The 17,332-nt window shown below is 45.3% G+C and overlaps 1 protein-coding gene across 1 annotated transcript in view; it reads right to left on the minus strand.

Annotated features, from left to right (window-relative positions):
• The window catches only part of LIMD1 (LIM domain containing 1), a 35,708-nt gene that overhangs the window by 6,172 nt on the left and 12,204 nt on the right, over positions 1 to 17,332 (minus strand). The window contains exons 3-7 of the mRNA XM_027811043.2: positions 6,195 to 6,262; positions 4,836 to 4,898; positions 3,242 to 3,372; positions 2,077 to 2,128; positions 840 to 908 (exon numbers count right to left, since the gene is read on the minus strand). Of these exons, the coding sequence (XP_027666844.2) occupies positions 840 to 908; positions 2,077 to 2,128; positions 3,242 to 3,372; positions 4,836 to 4,898; positions 6,195 to 6,262 (383 nt within the window). The remainder of the gene's footprint in view (positions 1 to 839; positions 909 to 2,076; positions 2,129 to 3,241; positions 3,373 to 4,835; positions 4,899 to 6,194; positions 6,263 to 17,332) is intronic.

A 17,332-nucleotide genomic window follows, 5' to 3' on the forward strand; every position in this document is an offset into this window, starting at 1 on the left:
TGCAAATTATTAGAACACGAGGAGGAAAGCACCTGACGGGTATTTTGAGGGCAGGCTTGTACAAATTTGTCTTAAGCAGTTTTATTGAATAAGCTTGATCTTGTTGTGAGGCGAAACCCTATGTATTTTAAATGTGCTCGTGTCTCCTTACACTCTCGGGTAGGATTCACCTCTTCACATTACATTAATTGCTGTTGTACTGATGTGAAACCAGCCTGATGAGTCAGGGCTTCTTTTCACTGTATTATGAGCAGAGTGAGAGAAGACATTTAGGTATTTTAATTCACAGCATTAGTATGAAGACACTCTGGGAAGCCCTGCACAGAGACAAACTGGTGTTGAAGAGCTGCCATCTCTTGGGATTTTTTTGTGCAGCCATATCCTTTCTCCAGCCCCAATGACACCTTCACTTCCGATAAGAGTGAAGGTAACTTACACCACACGGGGTGAGTCACCACCTTAGTGTTTTTGAACAATCTAACTTGGAAATCAGATACATTAATGTGATCTGGAGCTCAAGGCTTCTGAAAGGCAGCAATAAACCTTACCAAGTCACCGTGTTTCCTTCATTAACAAATAAACTGCCAAGTTTAAAAGTAATAATTAACTCTTTGCCCATACCTTTATGGATAGCAAATGAAATAGCAGCTGAGACATTACTGCAAAAACTTTTGTCCTCAGACTGGAAATCTTTCAGCCACTGATATAAAGGGTCACACAATGCAAGGTTTGAATTGCTCGTCTACTGCAATTGGAAGCGAGGAGATTTATTTCCATCTTAAAAATAACAGTAGTTATCACTATGAGGTGCCCACTCCCTGAGAAAGCTGCTGACCTACCTCGCAGTGGTAACATTCCACATGGTAATCCTTGTCCATGGACACAACCCGAATGGTTTCATCAGACCCCTGTAAGCATTCAAGCAAAAAGAGAAGGGAATTTACAAAGGATTACAGCAGGGTCAGACACATGCTCTCTGTAGATTGCTTCCTCCGACAATGTCAGTGTTGAGGTTGTGCATTTGGGCTGCTGGTTGGACATGACAAATAAATCCTGTCACCTGCAGTTATTTTCACAGGAAAGCATCATCCAGTGACTGCAGATGTTGGAAGACGGGTTCGCCAGAGTCAAGAAGACGCTCAATATGAGTTATGCATCTTGCTCAACTTTATTAGTTTCTAACACTACTCATAGAGAACCGATACACATGCATATTCGTAAAGCAGAAATACAATTGGTTAGTAGTCTCTAAACACGCGTGGTTCTCACACCCCTAATTATCATGACTAAAATAAGCATTCTATCCATGTAGCTAATTGTGTTGCTGTGCTTCAGCCTCGTAGTTTGTTACTCCCTATTTTCCCATACCGGTCCCTATCTTCCTTGGCCCTGCACCTGCTTTCCCAGCAGCTGTATCTTGTTACAGCCACGGCCTGTTGGCACAACATAATTACTCAGTCTCAGGATTCAAGAATAGCTCAAGGCTACCTTTCTTGTTAACTTCAGCACAGCAACTTCAGTACAATTCTGATTACAGGCCTATTCTAATACCAGGCCTGGATTGTGCAGATCTTCAGAGATTCTAAGGCCATGCTTCTGCAGCCATTCTTCTACATGCAGATATTGTCTACGATGTAGCACCAGGAATGTAAAAGTCTCTCTGACAGTCACATCTATCCATGCATTAATGATTTGGTAATTTCAGTATATCACAATTTCTCAGCATTTTGAATTAGTTTTGCCCAAGAGTCGCCTCCTCCAAGTATTAAAACAAGTTAATCCCAGAGGGGTCACACAGAGGTCATTCACGAGTGCCACCAGCAATTGATTGACATCAAGGAAAGGTATCACGAACATAAAACTAGCAGCAGTATAACCCTGCAGGAGATGAAAAAAGCCTAAGCCAGCAAGATTAAGCTTCATTATCAAGCAAAAGACGGGTCACATCTCAAGAACAGCCTATGAGCTTAGGCCAAAAGGTTGCACACTGGGGGCAGTGATCATCTCTCCCCATCTGCAAGGGCCTGAGAAACAATGCCTCCTCCCCTGGGGGCATACGGGAAAAAAGGCTCTCACCTCAGAGGGCAGGATGGGAAGCCCACACGCTGCACACTTCGGAGCTAAAACTCTGGAAGAGCAATGAGAAATTGAAGACAAGTTATAGATCAACATAAAAAGAGAGGCCTGTATGTTCTTGGCTGTAAGATGAAAAGCTGCAGCTGTAAATAACATATCCACAGGAAAGCTTTGCATCCTGAGATCATAAACGCATTTCAGCATTGACTGTAAGTAATCCTTAGCACACATTGCTCCATCAGGCAAAAAGAGACCTTACATTTCACACAGTGCCAGAAGAAAACCAAAGCCCCCTGAAAAATTCTTGGCTGCTACTGAGAGATTTGGAAGAGAGAATGAAGAGAAACTGGGCAGAACCATCCCCAGAAAAACATATCAAAAGAAGTGGCAGCTCTGGGGCAGGAAACCTCAGATAAAATACTGCAGGACTGCATGGTTCTTTAGGGCTTTATAACACAATGTAACATGATAAATAAATAACTAAATTAAACTAAATTGCAAAGACATATGCATCATTTCAGAGCAACAGTGGCACACGGAGGTAAATCTAGTTTTGGCACAACGCAGAACCGCTCCAGGGGCTGCCTGAGCAACACGTAATACCCTGCCTGCTCAGAAAATGGAGCAAGGAGCAAAGCAAGTCAGAAGGACACTCAAATTGTACGCAGCTCTAATATCATAACTACCAGCTAAGAGCACAGCCGTTTTATCTTACTGTCTAAATGACAAGTGAGTCTTTAAGTGGATTTATCAGTCGTTTAATTTAGAGCTGGGTAAGTTCTGCTTTGCAGGCTCGGTGGCGATTCTTTAAAAGTGAAACTCTGCCCCTCAACTATTCAAAAAGTAACCCACACTGATTTCCACAAGCATTCAGTCTTACCTTAGAGCAGACTAATTTCTTACCTCACTGAACACTTCATGAGCACTATTTCTCACTACCTGTGCTTTGCAGAAGGGGCAGCTGAAGCCTAGGCGTTAAATGACTTCCTCAGAGTTACACAGGAGTCAATGACAGGACAAGAGGAGACATTAGGAATTTCTAGGGTCTAGCCCCATCCTCAAACTTCTAGCTTCTAACCCTGCCCCTGTTTTACTAATCCACACTTCCCAGCTAGCTGAAAAGCTAAATTAGCTTGTGGACCTCTGCTGTTTATTTTGTCCTTACTTGTGGTAATCTCTGACACAGTAGATTTTGTTTTCAGAATCTACGGTGAATGGCACACCATCCAGACACTCATTGCAGACCACACATCGGAAGCAGCCTGGATGATATGATTTCCCTAGAGCCTGCAGGATCTGTAACAAACCAAGAGACAGGAAAAATGCATGTGAACAGCCAATAAAGGTAAAAATAATAAACACACAGCTTTATACCAGACAATGCTGCATATTGATCAGCAGGGCTGTGTCTTTTTCTAGGCACCTCATCTGAAAAATGAATTAACAAGGATGGAAAGGGCAGCTTGAATCAATATGTATCACCTGGTTCCAGAGAAATGAGTTATTAGCATGGGTAAGAGAACAATTCAGAGTCTCAGTCAAGGTATTTAGCCTTACAAAGGAAAGAAGTGACAGAATTTAAAGGAAAGCAAAAAATTTTTGAGGCCAACAGGTAGACAATGCACAAGGTAATACATACCAAGCCAACAAAAGGAAATACATCTTTATATTCTCCATGAGAGGCTGCAACAAATACTATTGCCAGGTTTTCATAATTCCTTAGATATCAAAGACCTTTGTACTTGCTAGCCTGGCTTTCTAATTAACACAGATCATGGAAACTGTGTTGAACTCAATAGCTGCAATTCACCTGCTAGCTTTGGGGCAGCAATTACGACCTAGAATACCATGGTCCATCAGCTGAGCGATCAGACTTCGGAGTATAAAGTAGCTTTTCTCACTTTATATGCTTTCCAGTGTAAACAGGAAAGCAAAGACTATTAACAATAAGCATGAGAAAATCTTGGAAAGCGTGCTGTGAACTGACCATCCAGAAATTCCTAATTTCTTTGCCTCAGCTGTAGTTATACACCACCACCTACATGATCATGAATTTGTCCCCCTCTGAACCACCCAAAACTGAACGCTGCCTGGTGCTGGCTAAAGGCCAGCTGATCCTCAGAGCTGTGACCTGCTTTGTGCACATCTTGAATGGATGATACCTGTTGTAAGCTCATCAGAACCACCTGCTTCAGCAGGATGTCTGCACATCTACCGAAGAGTTTGCAAGGACTCGGGCAGATCTGAACAGAGGTCTGGATCACATACTCTGGGTCAAACCTGTTTCCCACAGTATCAGCACCCACAGAAAATGGCAATGAGACAGTAGCTTCACCCTGAAGACACAGGGGAAGCCACAGCTTGGCTACAAGGAAAGACAGGCTCAGCAGAGCCATGCCGATCCTCCACAGCAAAGGAGCACTGCAGAGGCATGGCGCTTCTGAGCAGGAAGCACCAGCAGATTACAAATACACTGTCCAGGAAAGCCCAAAAGGGGATGAAAGAGCTGAAGGCTCTATTGTTCAGCACGCCCTGATGACAGGCAGAGCAGCCTCTGCACCTCACACAGGAGGGTGCCAGCTTCACTTCTCAGCAAAAATCAACAAAAGCCTTAGTGGATATTTTTTCTGCCACCAATCTCACACTAGACAGACTACCAGATGATAACAGACAGTACTGGATATGAATATATTTTGCTTTTGATGCATTCTTCTAAAAAGCCGTGGGATTTTTTTTCTCCTAAAGCAATTATCACTTACCATGTCCATTATCAAATGACCACAAATGAAACACCTGTCTGCTGACTGCTGGAAACCAGAATACTGCAAGGACAAAAACAGAATTCACTTAAAATTTCACAAGGCTAGTCGAGCATAAGCAAAAGTGCATTGCAGGGTGTTATTTGCACGGCCTTTTTCTATACTTCTTCCACAAGCTAAACTATCCAGTGCTTTTTTTCAGTACATGAAGCTGTGGATGGATCTCCAGAGGATGTTCTATAAAGACAGCAGACTTCCAGTGTTCAGAGGGAGTACGAGTTCCTGTAACTTCCAAGTCCTAAATTTAAATTTAATTAGGTATAAAAGTAAATACCATAAATGCACATGCAAATAAGGCATTTACTGATCAGACTTACATGCTTATTTGATGATGTGAATCTACAAGCCAGGAACTACTTGTGTTTATCACATTCATATCACAATATCTGTATATATAGGCTTGGGAAACCAAATTCTTCCTTTGGTTACACTGTCATAGGTCTACTAAAGCTTCTCCAAGGTCAGTGGTGTTGTCCCAGCTCCCTGTTAGGGTAACAGCCACATTTGGCCCAGAGCAACTTTTTTGGTGCTGTTGCTGAGATCTAATGGTGAGGAACAGCCTGTCATGTCCATGACATGCACCTCAGGCACAACACATCCTCTGTCTAAGGTTTCAGTCCTGTCTGAAGGGTGGAAAAATGAAGTGTTTTATACGCATTTAACAAATCCTTCCATTTTCAGCTTATATAGAATATACTGATGAGAGCAAAGATTAACTCACTTCTCTCTGACAGAAATTACTAGACTTCTCAATAAGTGGGCAAATATGACTTTCTCAAGTCCCAATGAAGGCTTAATCTATCAGGACTCACGGCAGAAGGGTATATGGCTTTTTATCTCCACCAGCCAAGGACAGGACTGTGGGGCTGCTTCATGCTCAGGTACGTTCACACAAAACCCATTGAGGGCAATAGAAAGATATTTATTAAGAAGCCCAAGCAAACCCAGTTCATTGGAAAGGGAAATTCACTCATTCATTCTTCCGTAGCCATCCTTTTCACTCCTGTCTCCACAGCACAGCCACAGAGACATGCTTTGAAGGAGCCACCACAAGAGATTATGGCTTCAACTAGGGGCCGTGTGCTGCAAAACCATGGCCTCCCAGCTTGGCTGTTTCCAGCACCACATGTGGGCAGCCACCATGGTTGGGGCTGGCCCTGGGTTAATGGTGGAGAGAAGGGTCTGGCAGAATGCCGGACTAGAGCTGTGTGAAGCACAAGTAAAGCTGACAGGCAGAAAGGCTGCATGTCTGCCGGGGAGGCTGAGACATGCTAGCACAAGGGTCAGCTGCATGCTTACCAGGAAATCTTCTTCACAGAACACCTTGCCATTGACAAAATAAAAGGCTTTTCCTCTCAGCTTTCGACCTGAGGAAAAAATGCAAAAAAAAGAGAAAGGTCAGCAGAGAGCAGGGAGAAGACAACAAGGACATCCAAGCACAGCTGCTGCACAGCTGTAGAGAAGCACCCAACCCAGCACGGGTCTTCCCAGCCTCCAGCCCAACTAACCCCGTCTCCTCTTCCCCTGGTGATGGCTGATGAATGCCCATCACTGGATCCAGGTAACAGTTCCACCTCTGGGTGGGAGGGGGTAGCTTTGCAAGCCTGGACCACCTCCTGGCAGATTACAACATGAAATAACAACCTGGTGGCCAGAGCAAGTGAGGGTACTCTGACTCACACTGGAAAACAGCCCAGGAGAGGAGCAAGGAGGAAAGAAGAAAGGGCATGCAGAGAGTGATCCATGCTTGACGTCCTTCCTCAAAATGTCACACCAATGCTGTTTCACTAGAAGGTGCTTTCAACTGGCAGCTGCCACGTAAGCCACTGAAACACCCAGCAACCTGGTCTTCCCCCAGCAGAGCACAACACTGGAGCGCTCACCACCAGCACGTTTGTTACTGCAGCTGCCAACAAAAGTTTGAAACCATTTAAAGAATATTTTTTTTCAAACCAGAACACCGTAACAGAAAGAAGATGACAAAGGTTTTTCCAAGAAAGGACTCTACATATGGGGAAGATCTATATTTACTGCAGATTTTGTATTTGAGCCTCATATTCACCATCTGTTTTCAGTTCCACGTAACTATGGCAATGCATGCTCAGGCTGCTACCACCTCTCCTAAACGCCCTGCCTTCCCCCCAGAGAAAAGGGCCAGATTTTGTTTGTTCATAAAAAGCTGCTCCTATCTCTTACCCTTTGCAGCCCAGTTCCCCTGTTCAGCCAGGGGGTTGAATTGCAGCTGGGCACCAGAGTGGCTCTGCCCGTGCTGCTGGGCCAAGGAGCCCCAGACACGTGCCTGGAGGCAGCAGCACCCCGGGCAGGGCGAGCAGGCTGCCCGGGCACAGCCGGAGCTGCGTGCTTTCAGGAACCTGCCAGGCGTTGCTGGAAGGGAATCAGAACTGAGACAAGGGGGCCCCCAGAAGCCTCCTGCTTGATATGCTACACGTGGCAAGCATCATTAAAAAAAGTGATCATCGGCTGCCGGGTGGATGTGGACGACACGCAGGACTGGCCTGGAGGTCACATTTCGGTGCTTTCTGGCATGCACCTACCTGGCGGCCTTCAACGAATAACCACGGTGCCTGCAAAGCTTTAAGAAAAGGAGGAAGCCAAGTAAAACCACTTCGGTAAACTACAGTTTTTACTGTCTCCTGAGCACGCCAGAGGGCACTCTCCGGCTGGGAAACAGCTCCCGCCGCTCCTTGGGAAAGGGAGATGCTCCGGTGAGGTTTTGCCATGAATTGAGCCAGCCCAGCGTTCCCCAGTGACCCTCGGTGCCCTGGCCAGGTTTCAGCCAGCCAGGCAGGCGGAGGCCGCGGCAGCTGCTTCGCAAGGGATGAAGCCCCGTTTGCACATGCAGCAGCTTCGTGGTTAAGCTGCAGGCGTTGCTCAGCCACGTGTTTACCGGCAGCGCGGGAGCCAGAGGCACCCCAGCAGAGTCCTCATCCCCCATCCTCCTCTAACCCCCGCTGGGGACAACTGCGCTACCCGGAGGTCAGAGATGAGTCGGGGCACCAGCCCATTGCTGCAGTGACGCAGGCATCGGATGGGACATGGAAGAAAACCCAACAAACCCAAAAGCATCCCACTCCCGATTTCTCTCACCCACCCTGATGCTTTGCCAAGGTTGCCAACACCGAAATAAAAGGTACTTAATCTTGGATGTGTTAGCTTTTGGGCTCATAACCCAGAGCGTGTATTTGTAAGATAACCCCCGCTCATGCCTGCCCATGCACGGGGAAGCCCAGCACGCTCGCCAGCAGTTGCAGGGTACCAGCTCCTGAGGAGGGGAAGGAGAAGCATGGGGACACCCGGGATTTGCAGCACCCTTGTCAATGGTGGTCCTAAGCAAGTTAACAACAAGCGTAATACGCCAAGAAATACCCCTGAAAATCTCCCACTGATTTAAATATACCATTGGGATTTGGCGCTCTTAAAAATCAAAAACAAACAAAAACCATTTAACTTTGATTTTAAATTCTGCAACAGTGTGGGCTGCAGTTCAGTGCAATGAGCAGGTGCCCAGACAACTTTCCACCTGTATGCAATGCCTCTCCTTAAAGACAAGCTGGCAGTGGTGAGGAGCCATGCAACGAGGAGACGCTCCTTTGGATGAAGGCCCTGGCTGGTGCATGAGCAGCAGCCGTTCAGCAGAAGGGATGAGGTTTGGATCGCTGTCACCACACCACTCTTCACCGGTGACAAAAAAAACATCTGCCAGCCATTCTGCACCCGGTGTATTTTTAACCCCATGACATTAGCAGGTCAAGACTGATGGCAACAGACCTTCAGAAAAGGTGCCACAGCCAGCACACTGCGCCTGGTCTTCTGTTGTACACTCTTTCAGCAGAGGGATAAACCCCTTCTTTATAAAGGATTTATAATCTGGCTGTTGGCATTATGTGGGCCCATGAAGAAGAGATGCTGACACCAAGAACACTTTGAGGGAAGGGCGGAATGATTTAATTACTTTCTTTAGGAAAGAGGTGGTCATTTTAAGTATTTTTAGCTCCTTTCCACGAATCTCTTTAAGCCCCTGTCAGAAACGTAACTGGGAATTTGCCAAAAACATGGGTAATCAGGTAGCCCTGCAACCACTGCAGGAGTGGTGCATGCAAACAAGGCCAACTTCTTTCTCTCAGCCTCTCCCTGCCCACATCAGAATGGACTTCTCCCAATGTTCCTTGGAGGTAAGGAAGCATCTCCTCATCATACATATGGGAAAGCAAGATGCAGGAAAAACTCACTTCCCCAGGCTGCGGCCACACCAGTAAAACAAACAGCACTGGGACTGCCCCACACACCAGAACAGCGTGGCAGTGGCTTCTGTCCCTGCGCTGAGCTCCCTGCCATGGACAGTGCCTTAAATTAAACAAGTCCCTCTCAAAAGCGATACTTCTGGCTGTGTGCCTGCAGAGGCTGGCATAGGTTTCACTTGAGCACAGGGATGCTGTTCACCGAAAGGAAGGACTGAGAACGTAAATGGCATATAAGGAATCACACATTGGTCACTGCCTGGTTCAAACATACATCGCTATAAACATGCATCATGATGACTACAGAGACCATATCCTTTGATAAACCCATGAATATCAATGCATGGCTTGCTGCTTTCAGGATCAATTGCTCTGCTACATGCCTTAAGCTGCTGGCTCCTGACCATATTTCACTTTCACTTCACCCTGAACTTAGCTAATCTCTCACCCCAAAAAATTCAGACAACTAAAATTCTTCAGCATTTCAACCCTACCCTCTTCACTCCTTGTTAAAACCTTTTTGTTCCTCTCCCTCACAGGAAGTTTGAGCCCTGAGCTTTTATGTACTGCTCATCCCTAACACATCTGTCTGATCTGTTTAGCTGTGGGACCTTCAGGATGACCTCGAGGTCATTTCAGCACCAATTTCAGAATATTTCAAGCTTAGTCACTACTGCCTCTGTGCTAAAATAAACACACTTTGCTTAGCAGGTGATAATAGGCATACCATCAGGCTCCACTCCCAGGATGCTGGTGCTTTTGCCTATCATTTTCTCAAATGACAGCTCCCTCCTTTTGAAGTTCATAGGGAGAGGGATTTGCCAGGGACTTGCAACGGCCATAGGAGAATGCTGGGAGATGCATCATTTGCTTGCTGGGGACCTGGACCCAACTTTCTCTTTTGAAGTTGTTTTTCCATTATTTATTAAAAAGACAATGAGGTCACAAACCCATGTTCAAAGACAAGAGATTGCTTTCAATGCATATAATGGTACAGGGCCACGTCTGGATCCCAGGGCTCTATGGGGATGCACAACCAGGACCCTGCCTTACTGGGGAGGCAGTGTGGACCTCACTTATCACTTATCTAAGCACTGTGGAGCTCCCTGCGGTATCTGCACAGCGGATTGGTAAGAATCACTGCAGACCAGCAGCTGCTTCTTGGTCCCTTCCATGCTGACAGCCCTGGGCCTCTGTCATTATAAAAATCAGTCCTTCTTAAACAGCACCACAGCTGTAAGATAAATTTGGACATGTGATCACTAATGGCAGGTTAAATACAAAAGGATTCCAGGTTTTAAAATCACTGAATGTAACCTCCTGACACATTAGTGGGACGGCAGGCTGGAAAAAACATCCATCTAGCTTCTAAGGATTGAAACAAGCTCCTCCTCAGTTCCAGGTGGCTCGGGCTCAATCTGCAGTCCTTACCCTAGTTTTAATTTCTCCCATGTAAAGCTGCAAGGAGGTTCAGATCAAAGAACCTACGCTGGTCCGTGCACACTGTGCAGGCAGTACAACAGGTGCAGGCAGAGCCCAGAGACCTTGGCTCCCCCATTCCATTCAAAAGTCCCTGCTGCCCACAGTTCAGCATTACGTGAGACCCACCAGTCCCCAGCCAGCACATGCATTTTCGGAGCCCTCCATGGATAATCTGCTGACAGGCAGTATGGTGTCTTACCACGTGCAGCAGACTAGGTCAGGCATCAGAGAGCTTTACTTAATTTCTGCCATCTGTCCCATTTCTGTTGGCCACCATTAAAGCAGGATGCAGCACTGAGACTGACGTAGCAGTGTCACTATTTCCAATCCCCTCTTAAACTGGAGTTGCAAGAAACGGTCACTTAAGATGCCTGCACATCCTCCAAATCAGGTAAATTCAGAGTGTGATCAACCAGCAGTTATCCCAGGTCAGACCAAAGCTTTGGTGAAACTGTAGGCAAGAGGGTAGGGTATCTGTTAGAAGAAACTGTGCTAGGATACAGTAGTAGCTCCATTACCATGTAAGATGTTCAGTCTGTCTTTCATCTATACCAGCTGTACTGTACAATTGCAAAAAATGCCTTCTGAGCTCTCACCACACACTTGAGGCAGTAAAAAAAAAAAACCAACCACCAACAAAAAAAAAAAACAAACCACCAACTTTGAGAAAAAGATCTAATGTCTGCAAGCCAAAAGCATGTTCTGGCACACGTAAGAGGAGGTCAGCTGCCTCTAACGGCAAAGAACCACAGGTGAAGTCAGAAACGGTTCCTCAGAGGGAAACACTGCTAAACCACAGTAAGCCACACACAACTGAGCAACATCTCTCCTTTGCTGACGGCAAACCATTGCAGGAAGTCAAATGTTTTTCTGTTTAGGGAAAACCTCTAGAAGCTTCAAAATTCAGAGGTAAGATAAAGCCACCCTGGGACAAAGCAGTACTATCTGGCAAGTCCCTGCTGAGGTACCAGTTTTCAATCCAGTGCCCAGATGCTCTCTGCACCACTCGGGATAACTGCCCTGTTCCCCAAAACACACCCAAACTAGGCTGGCTCCCCACCCCATCACCCACCGACTGTCACTGAAATGTGTGGAGGCTCAGAGGAGGAAGAAGGAGAAAGCAATCTCTGTGTCCTCAGTGAATGCAACTCTGCATCAAAACTATAAGAGAGCAATTTTTAAATTCCTCTAGGTATGGAAGAGGCCTTAGTGCTTACTGAGCTGCTACTCAGAAGATTACTCACAGGTACCACTAAAACATCATAAGAAACCCCCTAAAATCTTTACAGCACAATTAACCCCATGTCTATTCTTAATAAAAAACAGTACTTTGAATATGACATTATAAAATAAAAAGACCAGAAAGACTGGAAATGTATTCCATTAAAGGTTTCAACCTTTTTTCTCACATTGTCCTAACGCCTTCAGAATTTCAGCCAGTACTAAAACACATGCAGCTGACTCAAACTACTAGCATACTGATAAAGCCCTGACCGCATCCCCTGTTGTGTGAGCTGAACGCTTGCACCTTTCCAGCAGGGATATCTACTGAGGACACCTGGACCATGCCAAGGCCCCTTCAGCTCAGACCCCAAAGCGCTACCACCCTGAAACCTTGGCCAGGAGAGGAACAAGTACTGCATCCTACCGTGAAGGCTGCCCTGGCATTTCTCACCTACAGCAAGCACTTCTTGTGCCAAACAGTGGGGATTTCTCACCAGTGAGCTGAGAGACTGAAGACAAGAAGTCAGCAAGAACAAAGCAGGAATTTAGACTGGAGCAGAAACACACACTGATGCCTTCCCTATTTTCCAAACTGTAAAACCAGGCATATCTGAATCTTTTCTGACACTACTTTTGGTAATTAAAAAAATAAATAAATTACTACGTGGGCTCTGGCATGATAATTTTATTGAAGGGACGCTGAGGAAGGATTACCAGCAATACTTTGCACACTGCTTTGAAGATCTGCACATTTCTCACATGTGTCAACCAGTGTAGCGGGTTTATATCTAACTACAGGCGGTAAAGTCTGCCTCCACCAGAAGAGCTGGCAGTTTCTGCATCTGAAGATAACCATACACTCACCGTGGGGAAATTCACTTGGCAAGGCTGGCTGTCCTGCTGTCTGGGATTAAGTCACACTTGCAGAAAAAGGCAACTTTTTACTTGTAGAGTTATTTAGTGGTGCCAATAAAAAAAAAGACACGGCCTTGTTGTTCCAGGGGTTACATACCAATACAGGGCATGCTTATTCAAAGTAATTAGCCCAAAGACACCAAGAGCTGCATTGCTCTAAGTAGCCATGCTTTATAATCACTGCAGCAAGACTAATTAGCCTGAGCAGAGGGCTACGCTCGCAAATAAAACTGCTTTGACAGCTTAGCTACCGCGTTTAGTAAATGACCCTTGATACCTCTAAACACAACTACATTGTGAAATATTAAATGAAAAATACATATACCCAGAGAGTAGCAAGAGACAACCAGCTTGTGTGATTTCAAACTCTGCCACTGGAGCAGCAGCCTGTTACCCTTACACAGACATCATCATTAATCTGAGTTTACAAAAAAAAAAAAAAAAAAGAAAAGTAATGCAGTAATGTGACATGTCAAAGGTCGAATTCTGTAATCTGGCAAACATGCCAAGTTTCCACCTCTTTGCAATAAGGGGCCAAAAGCTGGTCCTTGTTTTGGCCCTTCCGTAGTTCAACATCAAATCCTCCTTCAAACTACCTTGCAATCAGTTCTTTCTTTCTGACTTCCTTCCTTGCCTACTGATTTCCTTCACAGTCATCACTGACACTTCCCTTGCACTTTTTTAGCTTTCAGATTTCCTCTGAGGACCAAGTAGCTCAAGTACAAGACCCTTATGGTCTAAACTACGCTTCTAGCAGAGTTTTCCAGGCAACCTGTGGCAGTTGGATATACGCCTGGCTGAATCCTAAAGAAAAAACTAACACACCACAATAGGTTAGAGCAATACTGTCTAGTTAAATTTATATCATTTATAAGGTATTTATATGGGCATATATATATACACATTTACTACCCAAATAATAAACACTGACATCTGGAAATACCTGCATCTTTTGTGTTCTGAGGAGGCATAAACTAGTGATTTAACTTAAATGGTTAATATGTAACAAACCATTATTATAACTGTTTGTCCAACAAAGTTTAAAAAAAAACAAACAAGACTGAAACAGACACCTTCAGCTTGCAGGAAATAGCTGTATGAGTTTCGAGGATGACTTTTTTTTTTTTTTAACCTACTTTCATGGCCCTCCTGTAAAGCAAATATAATTTATTACTAATCCTACAGAAGGAGCCTGAAGTTTTTTCCTCTCTCTCTGCAAAAAGCTGTCTTGTTTGTGCCTCTGCCCTGTAACAAACATGAAGACAAATGAGAAATTTATGCCAAAGTAATAATTCTAAATCTGTTGTTTTGACCTCTAAGCCAAATTTTCTGCATTACATGCCAGTGGCTCAGATAAAACAGTACATTTTTTTTCCTGACAACTGAACCCTGTAATGTATGTGTAGCTCTGCTCAACAAACTGCTTTATCATTTATCTCTGAACATATGTGGTATTGGGAAACAAGGGTGTAGGAAATTTGGCACTACGAGGTATCACACACCCCTCCTCCTCAGACCCTGTTTTCTGTATCAGGAAGCCAACGCACATTTGGACACAAATTCAACTATAAGCAAAATTAGAAATCCCCCCTAAAAGGAGAACAGCAGGACAGCAGATATAAATATCTGGAGCACAATATGCTTTACCTTAATAGGTAATTTTCTGTATTTTATTTATTGGACTGGAGATATTCAGTGTTCCACCAGAGCAGAAATTTTAGGATTGAAATCATGAGCAACCTTGACTTCTCAAAGACAAATTTGCACTGGATGGTGTCCAAGATGAACTCCACTTGACCTCAAAAGCACTGTGTTTCAGCTGGAAACCAGAGTTTCCATATAGGCTGCTCAAGATGTGCTTTGCAGCTAGATAGACAACACCATCCGGACAAATATTTTGTTTCCTAGCAGATAAAATGGTCTCCTCACATTTACTGCAGTGGCACAGATGACAGAAAGCCGGCAGCCCTCTCTGGGTGAACAACAGGGCTGTGTGCCCTTCATCCCCGCAGCAGCTGGGGGACTGGGAAACCACCTCGGTCTTTGAAAAGAGGGATTCCCCTCGGGTACACTTGCTCCCTGAGCGCAGGGCAGGATGCTGTGTGCCACCCCAAGCACCAGTTAAACAGCCGCAACACGAAGAGGCTTTGATGAATCAGAAAGTCAGCCCATCTTCCCCTTTACAGCACAACAGGCCAGGCAGCAAAGCCCTGCAGCAAGAGACTGCAGGGGCAGTCCGTGCAGGAAACACCCCTCGGACTGGAGGGTTTCTTGTGAGCCTTGCCACTCATAGAGCTGCGTGCACAAGAGGGAAACACCGCTGCTGCAAGGGCCCCCCTCCAGCACTACCCTCCTCCCAGTGCTGGGAATCCCATGCCACCACACACCCTCCTCTCCGTCCATCCGCGTCACCCTGCCGCCCACTGCTGCGTCCACCTTCCACCTTAGTGCGGCCGCTGCCCCAACGGGAACAACTTGAGCCTTCATGAGTCACTACTCTCCTATTTCCCATTCTCAGCCTTTTTCAGACTTTTACCAAATACTTGTGATTTAAGGATGGAACCCTGTTTTCTTCCACAATACGTTCTTGGCTTCCTGAGCTTAACTCCAACATTCCCTCAGAGCATTCCTTACATGAATGTAGAATTACATTCCTTATACATGATAGTAGAATTGTAGAATTAGGCTTTTGATTACGCTCCCATGACTTGCATTCCCCTTTTTTATCTTGTATGGAAATACAGTATTTTCTACTCAGGAAAATATTATTATTGCTCCCCATCCTTTTGGTTTTTTTTTTCCCCTACCATTTTCCCTAGATTTTTTTTTCCTTACTTCCTATTTGAAACCCGTTGCCCCAGCACATCTCCTCAGCATATTTATCAGCTACAGCCAGGGTAAGAGCAAAAATTGACTTCACTTTGCTAAAGTTAGCTTCTTTCCATCCATCTAAGTCACCTGACACCCACACCTTTTTGTCTTGCACTGGAAGTCTTTGGAAAGGGCTTCCTTTTAGAATAAGCAGCAAATAGCGAACAGTGTTGAGCCTTCACAAACCCACCCCATTAGAAATGGGATTAAGCTATTTTTTAACCAAACACAAACACAAACAAACATAAATGGAAGTAACCACTGGTACCTCTGCAACTGCAAGTACCTCTCGCGCTGGTCTCCAAATAAAGAAGGTAAAATCTGTTCTAAAAGGAGGATTGAAAGTGTTTCTTTCTAAAGCACCAGTTGCGTGGTAGTAATTTTAGAAATTCAAGACAGCTCGAACGTAGTGCTGGATTATTTTTAACAGGAACTTTGTGTGAAAGGGCAGCTCAGAGACTGCCTGGCCACAGAGGTTGAGAGGTCTCTGAAGCAAAGCCCTGGCTGCAGCCACGAATCCACTCTACAGAAGATTTCAAGTTAATTTACAAGAGAGGACAAAAGAGCAAGTTGTTGACTTCTGAGCCTTTAGGGAGCTGCCGCTATGTGCAAACACCACTTTTTCTTTTCAGTTTTCCCGCCTTTGGTCAGTCACCAGTGAAATGCTCTACTGAAAACATAGGTGAGGCAAGGCAGCTGGTGTTGGACAGCTGGGAAATGAGCACAGTTCAAGGTTCAGCTATTATTAAAAAGTATACACATCTTTCTATATTTACTCCCACTTTACAGCTCCAAATAAAACACATGCAGTCCTGATGAGTTTACAACTCTAAATACAATGCAGGAGAAAACCCCTAAGACTCATCTGGGAAAACCAAACTCATGTATACAAAAGCATCAGATGGATATTTTTTTTCTGCTACCACATATACAGCTATGTTTCTTAAAATATGCTATTAGCCCTAGAGTTAAACATAACAAACCAGGAAAACCACTGTCTTACAATCACAGCTGTGATTTGAAATCAAGCGTGCTGTTCCTCACCCCAGTTCCATCACAGACGTCTTTGAAAAGCTGCTTAGGAGGATCCATACACTGCAGCGTGCTGTACGCTCCAGCAAACTTTAGATGTCGGTCTGACAAGTGGCAAAGAGGTCAGTGGGGCCAGCTGGAACTATTTACCCTGCTTCTCAGGCAGATTCCACAGAGGGTCATCATCACTGCTCCCAGCCTGATACCTCTGGCATAATAACCAGCTCCCTCCCTGCAATAACCAGCGAGCAAGCTGGCAGAGACATGTCCCCCGGTCTCTGGGCACAGCTTCATTCCTCCGAAGAAAGAACAAGCAAGATGTGTAACCTGAGTCGTTCTCATCATCATTTGACGCCTTGACTGCAGGTCCCTCAGAAAGGCAAAATGATTTTAGAGTAAAAGTAATGCACACGAAGAAAACACCATCACTGGATCGACTGCGCAGCAGTTCCACCTATAAAGGTGTCTCTGGCACTCGCAGAGCCCACTGCTGGCACCTGCGCCCTGCCTGCACTCACGGCATGGCACCGGCCCGGCAGCTCTCCCTGGGGTCTGCAGACTGAAAGACCAGGATGGCTGTACAGTTTGCCATGACAAACAACAAACATCCACGTGCTAACTAAGGCATATTCACTGCCACTTTGAAAAAATACT

The sequence above is a fragment of the Falco cherrug genome, chromosome 4 (genome assembly GCF_023634085.1).
Source record: "Falco cherrug isolate bFalChe1 chromosome 4, bFalChe1.pri, whole genome shotgun sequence".
NCBI classification, from domain to species: Eukaryota; Metazoa; Chordata; class Aves; order Falconiformes; family Falconidae; genus Falco; species Falco cherrug.